General features: G+C 41.6%; 1 protein-coding gene across 1 annotated transcript in view; it reads left to right on the top strand.

Annotated features, from left to right (window-relative positions):
* Positions 1-9,895, top strand: part of AKAIN1 (A-kinase anchor inhibitor 1) — a 48,309-nt gene extending 38,414 nt beyond the window's left edge. Inside the window, exon 2 of the mRNA XM_059409263.1 lies at positions 7,847-9,895. Coding sequence (XP_059265246.1) covers positions 7,847-8,040 — 194 coding nt within the window. The 3' untranslated portion in view covers positions 8,041-9,895. The remainder of the gene's footprint in view (positions 1-7,846) is intronic.
* The last annotated feature ends 300 nt before the right edge of the window (positions 9,896-10,195 follow it).

Raw genomic sequence — 10,195 nt, forward strand, 5'->3', positions numbered from 1 at the left:
GTGAACCTCTCAGTCCCCTTCCCCGGGCATCCTTCCCTGGTCCCTGCTCTCATGCTGCTTCATGCATGGGTCCCGGCTCAAAATTATAAGCCTGTTTGATTATATGATCCACACTTGACTCTTCCGCTGTATTATAAATCCAATAAAGCAGGGTCTGGAACTGTTTGGCTTGATATTGAACCTAGCATTTGTCCTATAGCAAGTGCTCTATAATTCATCTAAAAATGAATGCATGCATGAATGAAATGCTTTGGCCCAATGGTCTCTGTCACTTTCCACAAGGACCCTGCATATAGATGCTCAATAAATATCTTTCATCTCTTCTTCTTTTATGGGGCATTTCAATAAAGAATAGTGTATGAGAGTAGCTTGCCTCATTATAAAATGACCAGCCTGGCCATTGCAGGCACACTCAGGAGTGTTTCTTAATGCTCTGTACTTGATTTGATGTGGGTGACGGTGATAAGTCAAATATGACTTAGAGGTGTCCTATACCTGCCAATACCTGTCTTGCCTTCTGACTCTCAATCTGCCAGATGTTGCTTCTGATTTGCTTATGGTGCATAGGAAAGCAGTGTCGGTTTGAAGGTGTTAACGGCAAGCTAGAAACTCAGGGGGCTGTGACTTTCCATTGCTGGGAAGTCCTATAACTTTAGCTTGCTCAGTGGCAAAGCAGGGCACCCAGGACAGCTCTGCTAGCAGTTGGCACAAATGAGTGAGAGCTAACATCTGGTCCTTCATGGAAAATTCCTGTACTTAGAGCCGGAAAATAGACCATCATTCCATTAATAAAGGGACCAGAATTAGTCCTTGTTCTCTGTGTTCCACATGCTAGTCATTGATGAATGATAACACTGTCTCGATAGTCTCAAGCAATCAGAGGGGAAGATAAAAAGTACGATCCATGGTCACCATTAGCAGCGCTATGCCCTGGAGAGTGTGGGCGGGCGGTGCCCACCCACCCCTACTGCTGCCTGGAGACAGACTTTTGTAATTTGCATAGTTAGTGACCCCATGGGGAGGGACCATAGATAGAGATGCTGCTTATGATACAACCGCTGCCACACTGTCTGTGTGTTGAAAGAAACTGATCTCTCCGATAGGAAAATCACTAATCAGATTCTGCCTCAAAATGGAAACACCAACCTTTTCTAAAACACACTTCACTGGAATAGAATGATAAGGTTAATGTAATAGAGGCCAGTGGCCCTTGGGTTGTTAGGGGGAGAAAGATGTAAATTGTTACCAGGAAGATCTTCCTGTGATCCTGGTTTTAATGGGTTTAATTAAAGAATTAAGACCAATTATTAACCATATTGCACTGAGTTCCAGACAGCTTCTGCTGGGGCAGGCGAGGAGGTCATATGGAAGAGCAGGCTCTGAAGAAGGGGGAAGGGCCGCGGAGCTCAGTGTCATCTGTGTCCCCATGGAGCAGACTGGGTGTCCTAAGGAAGCATGATCCTGGGGAAGCCTGCATGTATGTGTGTGTGTGTGTGTGTGTGTGTGTGTCCCCACATGTGTAGGTGGATATGATTTGAGGTGGAAGGACACAGAAGATAAATTTAGTTACATTGCATTCTTGACTTGGGTGTATCTGTACTGGGCATTTAGAGTTTAAAGCTAATTAAATCGATTCATCATCTTTTGTGAAATACCAGAATGATTTTGTAAATGCTAATTAGGCTAGAGGACATTTGCATCATTTAAAATTAGGCAACTGGACACCTACAACATGTAGGTGATTCATTAATTTCAAGCGAACGTAACGCGTGTAAGTAAATGGCAGGACTCTGTGGATTTCTCTGGTTGGTTCTGCCTTCTGTCAGGTTGTAATGCACTTTTTCACACTGTACTTTTATTAAGGGTCTCTCTCAGGTTGTTGTCAAATGTCCTATTCTTCCAAGTGAATGCCATAGGAGCACCAGTCAGTAATGATATTGGATGAGGCCAATCCTGTGAGTGTCTGCCCTGCCCTGCCCGTGGCCCCTTGCCCGGGAGGAGGGGGCTAGGTGGTTCCTAACTCTTATGCAGATGTATTCTCACCTCTTGATCCAAACTCAGGCTACAGCTGATCAGGCCAAAATGACCCACTGGCATTCAGTCAGTCTATGGCTGCCTAGGAGGTGACCTAGGATAAGAGTGCTGTTTTTCAAGGACAGTGGTGGAATGGTGAGTCTTTCAGTTTCTCTCTCAGGAATTTCAGCTGAAGATATGTTGAGAATCAAGCCATCACAAGCAGAACCTTAGCCAAAATGTCCTCAGAAAGAAGGAAGTTTGTAAAATCATGAAGCACTTCCAGTCATGAATAAGCAGAAACAAGGGTAAGTAAGTTCCACGAAGTCAGGGAGACTTGGGAAGAAAGGGAGGACTGCTGAGGGAGAGCTGAAACTCTCTTAACGGCAGAGAACAATCTAGATAATCCAATGATATCCAGTTAGAGCTGTATCGGGTGATTCCAGTTTCTGAATTGTAATGTGAGACTCGGCCAAATATTTCCAAGATGTCCAGCTGGGATGCATGCCTTCCCATGGTAATCACACCGCGGAGAAATGCCCGGAACGTAAAGGAACAGAAGGGCATCAGGATTTCCTTGCATGCTGAAGAGCCTACACACAATATGTGTCTGTGATTTACGTAACTTCTTTATTTCTTTCAGTTTTATTGAGATATAACTGACACAGGTCACTGTACAGGTTTAGGGTGTAGGGCACACTGACTTCGCTTACATATGCTGTGAAGTGATTACCATCCATCATTTCATACGGACACAAGGGAAAAAAAGAAAAAAAAATTCTTATGTATTCACTTATTTGTCTTGTAACCAGAAATTTGTTCCTTTTGACCCTTCATCCAGCACTTCCATCCTCTCTCCCTCACCTCTGGGAACCACAATTCTGATCTATTTTTCTTATGAGCTGGTTTTTTTGTTTTGTTTAGATCACATAGAAGTGAGATCATACAGTATTTGCCTTTCTTTGTCTGAGTTATTTCTTTTAGCACAATGCCCTCCGGTCTGTCCACGTTGTCACAAATGGCAGCACGTTTTTTCTTTCATACACTCTACATACATACCACATTTTCTTCATCCAGTTCATCTGCTGATGGACACGTAAATTGTTCCCAAGCCTTGGCTGTGGTAAGTGACACTGCCATGAACATGGGGATCCAGGTATCTTTCAAGATAGTGATTTTGTTTCTTTTGGATACAAACCCAGAATTAGAGTTGCTGGATTATATGGTATTTCCATTTTTAATTTTTGGAGAAACATTCGTACTCTTTTCCATAGTGACTATACCAGTTTACAATCTCCCTGCCCCCCTCGCCCCCTGCATTAGGGCTGCCTTTCCTCCACATCCTCACCAGCATTTACTTCTTATCTTTTTGATGCTCACTATTCTAACAGGCATGAGGCGATATCTCACTGTGGTTTTGATTTGTATTTCCCTGATGATTAACGATGAACACTTTCTCCTGTACCTCTTGGCCATTTGTATATCTTCTTTGGAAAAAATGTTTATGTAGGTCCTTTGCCCATTTTAATTGGTCATTTGATTTTTTGTTATAGAGTTGTGTAAGTTTTTTAAAATATATTTTGGATATTAACCCTTTCCATCCCTTTCTGTAGATTGTCCTTTCACTTATTGATCATTCTTTTTGCTGTGTAGATGCTTTTTAATTTGAGGTAGTACAACTTTGTTTATTTTTGATTGTGTTCTAGGTGCCACACCCCAAAACGTATCACTGAAATCCATTCCAAGGAGCTTTTTTCATACTGTCTTTTAGGAGTTTTATGGTTTCAGGTGTTCAAGTTCTTAATCCATTTTGAGTGAATTTCTTGTGACTGGTGTGAGATAGGGATTAAGTTTCATTCTTTTCCATATGATTATTCAATTTCTCCCATACCATCTATTAAAGATACTTTTTCTCTTGAAAAGTATTGAGTATTCTTGGCTCCCTTGTCAAATATCAGTTGATTATATATGTATGTATATGCATGGATTTCTTTCTGGGCTCTCAGTCTGTGTCATTGTTCTGGGTGTCTGTTTTTATGCCAGTACCATACTGTTTTGATTGTAGCTTTATAATACAGCTTGAAATCAGGAAGTGTGATGCCTCCAGCTTTATTCTTTCTCAGGATTGCTTTAGATATCTGAGGTCTTTTTAGTTTTTTGTAATTTTCTTTCTTTCTTTTTTTTTCTTTTTTTTCTTTTTGGTCTTTCTGTTATTGTCCAAGTGCTCTGCCTGGCTTTTACCCTCGTTTTGCATTCCTCACCTTCTCTGTCCTAGTTGACTGCCACTCTTTTTGTCCTATACTCTTCACTACAGCTACTCATGACCCAGGGCAAAGTGTTGATGAGGGCTGTGAGGGTTACCCGCTTTTCAGGTCCCCCAAGGGGTGCTCTAGACACAGCATGGCACAGGCTGCCTTTGACTTTGTAATCAATTTATCTTCATAATGGATGGATGAGAATGTGACAGTTTAGCTCAGATATTAGGTCACAGTGAAGTTTAAAGTGTTTCTCTCTCTCTTTCTCCTATTAAGGAATCAGCATACTCTCATCCTCACAGTCTTCCTTCCTCCATTCAAAGACAGAAAAATAGCTGTACAACAGGGACATTGTAGAGCTAAAACATATGTAGTTTGGCTAAGGTACTCTTTCCAGGAGCAAACAGGAACCTTTATAGCTTTTCTGTTTGTCTACACATTTATGCTCTAGAGTAGTAGGCAGAACTCCCCGATTTTCATATTGCCCTGCTGTAAATATATACTCTTCCTCTTCAAATTAGCCTTGGCCATGGCACAGAAGTAATTTCAAAAAGTATGTGATTGCTTCGTCATGTTAACATTAGAACCTCCCTGAGTTTTAGGAGGGCCTTTGGCCACCCAGTTTGCAACTTATTTCCTAGGCTTCCTGGTGGCCAGGTGTGGTCTTGTGACTCAGTTTCCCCCAGTAAAATGTGAGCAAAGTGATGTTTGCAACTTAGATGATAATTTTTTAAAGGAAATCACTTACCGTCCACTTTCCCTTCGACTACCTTCCAGCCCCAGATGGGATATTGGCTAACGAGCTCAACTCATGCAGATGAGGTGAGTATAGCAGGACATGGCAGAATGATAGGCTAGAAGGAAGCCGACCCCTCAGTAGCCTAGTGGAGCAGAGCCACTTGCACCCTGGAGACTCTCTGGGATGATACAGGGAGAGCAATAAATATCACTTTCTTGCCTGAGTTTTCTCCTATATTTTTTAGTTTATTTGTTACAATAGCCTTGTTGATGCCCTAACTGATACACAGTGGTGCAATACCAAGTCCTCAGGAACCACACCGAGTGCTGAATAAGTGTCATGTCACTTAATTTTCTAGCAACTCTCCTAAAATAGATACTAATTGCTCATTTGATAGATGTACACACAGGCTTACAGAGGCTAAATGATTCGCCCAAGATGGTAAGGCTATGAAGCGGTAGAAGAACCTGGATACAGCTCTGAAGGGCTTCAAAACACAGATTCTAAATCTTTGTGCCCTAGCATACCTTGTTATTACTGTTCAGTCTTTTTTTTTTTCTTTTTCTTTTTAGACAGTGCATTTTTGAAGCATTCTTGTCAGCTAATTTAAAGTTTCTGTCCATTACACATTGTAGCTTTTGATTGCTTCTTTGCTTAGTTTGGGGCAGAATGCTCATTTTATTCTCCTTTTTTTGGAGGGGAGCGAGGTAAAGATAGTCCCTTGGTTTTGAATAGATTCATCTTACTTTGTCCATTAAACTGTAAATCCCTCAGGAAGTAATGCTTGTGGTACAAATGTAGCTAAATAATGACAACTCTCTGTCTCAAGGGATAAGAGCTGCCTAGTCTTCCGGAGTGACTCAGTATTCTCTTACGTGATGTTTTCCTCCTGGGTAGATGAATTCCATTGTCAGTGAATCAGTCCCGGTGGACAACCTCCAATCTTAAATACATTCTCATGGTAGCAGCATATTTAAATAGAGGGAACATCCAAAATGATGGTTTTGCATAACGAATGATGCCCATTCTATTTATCACTAAATACAAGCAGGTGGAACTTAAAATTTTCATGATTGCTCTTTAGTCAAATGTTAGATTCATGATCATTCTGCCATGCGTGAGTTAGTAATAAGTATGCTGCATAATAAAAGAAAGCCCCAAATGCATCAGTAAGATATATTTGCATCAGTGTATCAAACAGAACATGTATTTTTCTCTTTTTTAAAAAATTATTTATTTATTTGAGAAAGCAAGTGAGAGAGCAAGAAGGCGAGAGAGCAGGACTGGTGGCGGCGGGGGTTGGGGGTGGAGCAGGGGGGAGGGGAACAGAGAGAAAGGGAGAAGTAGACTCCCCACTGAACAGGAAGCACAACCCAGGGCTTGATCTGGGGCTTAATCTGGAGCTCAGTCCAGGCTGGATCCCAGGATTATGGGATCATGACCTAAGCCGAAGGCAGACGCTTAACCAACAGAGGCACCCAGGCACCGCAAGGGGTGTGTGTGTGTGTGTGTGTGTGTGTGTGTGTATTTTTTTTTTTTTCCTAACATGAGAGCAGTCTGGAGGTGGACAGCCAAGGATTGACATGTGGCTCTTGGTCATTGACTTCTCAGGCTCCTTCTGTTTCTTTGTAAATCCCTGAAATTGGTTTCTATTCTAAAGATTCCCTCATGGTTAGCAAAACCCCCTGAGTGACATTCATCGTGTCAGAGTCGCAGGCAGTGGGATGGGGAGAGGGCAGAGGGCCTCTGTCTGCCCACTTCCTTGTAAAGACCTTTTTCAGATTGTTCACTAAATGAACTTTCACTTCATTGGTCAGAACTTAGCTATACCTGCTTACATAGTTGCCTGGATGAAATCAAGGTTTTGTCTTGTTTTTAGCTAGGGAAGAAGGCAAACAATCAATGGTAGGTAGACTCCCTGCCTTCTAATTACAAAATCTCTGCCATTTTACACCAGGGGTTGGCAAACTGTGGCCTATGGGCCAAACCTGGCTCACAGCCCGTTTTTTTTTATAAGTAACGAATTATTGAAACAAAGCCATATGAATTCATTTTTGTATTGTCTATAGTGGATTTAATGCTACAACAAGAAGAGCTGAGTAGTTGTCATGATCCACAACAGTTCCTATCTGATCCTATTGAAAAGTTTGCCAACCCTGTTCTAGATCATGGAGGACAGATTCTGATGAACAAATGGTTTCATTCCTTGGGATGTTATAGGAGCAGGGTTGAGCCTAATATAGATTCAGTAGCAATCTACTCTCCAGCCCCAGTGAAATTAAATCTCTTAGGCATATATTACATAAAAGTAACATGACTACTAGTGGCAGATTCAACAACAAGGAGTTTATTTATCTCACACACAAAGAAGTCCAGAAGTACATGGTCTGGGGCTGGTGTGGATGCTGAATGATGCTTTCAGAACTGGATTCTTGTTTTCTCCCTAACCATGGCAGAATGTTGAATCCATCTCCATGCTTAAAAACATTAGGTCTGCATCCTGCCTCAGAAGAAGGGGTAAGTGTCAAAGGCCAAAAGGGGCACGAATCTGTCTCTTTCCAGAACCTTCCCGGAGGTCCTTATGGGCCAGGACTGTATTCTCATGACACCTGCTGGCTGCAGAGGATCCTGAGGTGGCGAGAATGTACAGTGGACACCCGACTGAGGCAAACAAATGGAGAGGGAACCAGGAGCAGTATGACAGGAGCAGGGCTCCTCACAATTAACGCGGCCACTCTAGCACCTTCTGAGGGTCTCACCTTGCCTCCCTGCTCCTTCCTGTAACCGTTCCTGAAATTGATTTTGTTCTCCAACCCCCTCCTTTCCTATTTCCGGCTAGGTGAGAAACCTGGAAGCGAGCCAGAAGAGGTGAAGCTGCAGAAAGCCAGCAAACAGATTGTGCAGAATGCCATCTTGCAGGCCGTGCAGCAAGTCTCCCAGGAGAGCCGGCAGAGGGGGGACAGAGCCCGTGACAGCCGGGGCAGCCTCCAGCTGGGCGTCGGGGAATTAACCAAGAAGCACGAAAAGAAGTAACACCATTGATTTGGCTCTTGTCACCTGCTTGGTTTCGGCCTTCCTCTTAGTATAGGATGTGTTGCCAAAATGTTGCCAGTAAAGCAAACCAAAGTGTCATCGGCACCTAGAAGTAGGATGAATTCGCGCTAGCCCTTGGCTGAGATGCACTGTTTTGAAAAAGTGCGTTAGATGATTCTGTTTATATTAATGCAGTGCCTCTGAAATGGAGTGGGCCCAAACAGGACACTGTAATTGCAGAAGTAGTTTTGCAGCACCATTTATTTTTAAGGTCCCCCGCGCCAAGATTCTGTGTTGCTTGTTTACTTTTGCTTTTTACGTACCATTCTGTGAGTTTAAACAGCGACCCTTTTTGCTGAGATACTGAGTATGGTACTGTGTTCTTTGTATTTTAAAAAGACATGCTGGAAAGGTGAAGGAATGGGGTTTGTCAACTTCAAATATGGAATTGAAGGCTTCACTGGGTTCAGGTCCAAGATCAAATGGAGCCAAGGCAAATTCTAAGACTCAGTCTCTCAGGATCTTACAAGGCATTATTTATATTACTTTTTAGAAAGGAGGGGTTTAACTTTTAAAGGACTCAGTTTTTTTTTTTGTTTGTTTGTTTGTTTGTTCGTTTGTTTTTTTGGTCTCCGTTCTCTCCATGGTTTGATAGCTGGTCTTTACTCTCTGTGCAGAAATCCTTTGGAAATAGGGATTTCTTTTTCCATCTAAAATTAAAATAAGACAAGTGATAGATCTAGATGCATGAGTTGCCAATGACTGTTTTTTCGAAGCCCCATGAAGAGCAACCGGAACCATAGATTCCATTTACAAACACTATGTTATCATCAGGTTATGTCGTCACATTAGTACCTTTCTAATAGGAGCTTCTCTTTTCCCACCCACAAATTAAAATTATATTTTCAAAGTCATGAAAATCATACATATCAGGACTAAATAACACTGAACATAGGAAAAACCAATTTTTAATTCTCTGAAGCATGAAGATAGAGTGGGAACAATAAAGTAACCATGTTTTGGACAATGCTGTTATGGAGATATATGTGCATATGAAAAAAGCCATTATTATAGCAATGGTATGATCTTGGCTCCACTCCCGTGAAATAATGCATATCTTTCTAGAGTCATTACAATCCCACAGTCTGGGTTTCACCACAGTCATTGAGTTGGTGCTACTGAAGACAGAGAAAGAATTTGGCCTTTAGTAAAAACCCTGCGGCTTCAGAATATTAATGTCTACATTTGATAGTTTTTTTTTTTTTTAAAAGCCAGGATCAGCATATATGGTACGACTGATATTAAGATATACTTCTAGAATTCCAGTATGTTATGCTTTCCACAATGGATACTATTGATTATAGTAGATAAATGGAAGCACTCACCTATCAGTTTTCTTAGATTATCTCACATGATGCACAGCTGGAAAAAAAATCACAGGAAGAAAGGCTATGAGAGGGAGCAGAGGGAGTTAAAATTTAAGTGTGATTTATTTGTAAATATTTTTTTGCAGAGCTCATGATAATCGAAGAATGAGTTTAAGTTGATCTGAAGTCATATAATTGATATGGTATGATTGCACAGTCTGTAGATAATAATTAGTAAGGTAAATTATTCAGAAGGATTTACTATAAAAAGTAAACCCAATGCTTGTAGTCTGCAAGTGATCTAGCACCATGCGTACTAAGCTGTCTGGTTATAAATAGTCCTGGACCTTGCTGTCATATCATATGGCGAAAATACATAACTGCACTATCTTTCTTCTCTGGTGTGTCTGTGCTAATTCATTGAGGATCTTTGAGAACATTTGATTAACTTCGGTATCTAAACATTATTTGTAAATAAAATATATCCAGCTTTGAAATATGTTGTCACTTCTATACCCCACTGTGTGGCTCATTTCATACATGTATCTTACATTCTTTTGGCACCATGAGGCACCCCAAGTTTTCCAAACCCCTAGATATCATGATCCTGAGAGTGTTTCTTCCCTGGGCCTGTACTGTGAGCCTGTGGGATGGCAGTGTCTGAGGCTGGAAAGGGAAAGGACGCGTGCTACAAAGTGGCCTTTTGATCTCAGGAAGTAAAGGTGAGTGGATCTAGAATGTGGAGCGTCTTTCTTGATCTTTGTGAGATGCAACATCTACAGCAGGGA

The sequence above is a fragment of the Mustela nigripes genome, chromosome 8, assembly GCF_022355385.1.
Source record: "Mustela nigripes isolate SB6536 chromosome 8, MUSNIG.SB6536, whole genome shotgun sequence".
Taxonomy (NCBI): Eukaryota; Metazoa; Chordata; class Mammalia; order Carnivora; family Mustelidae; genus Mustela; species Mustela nigripes.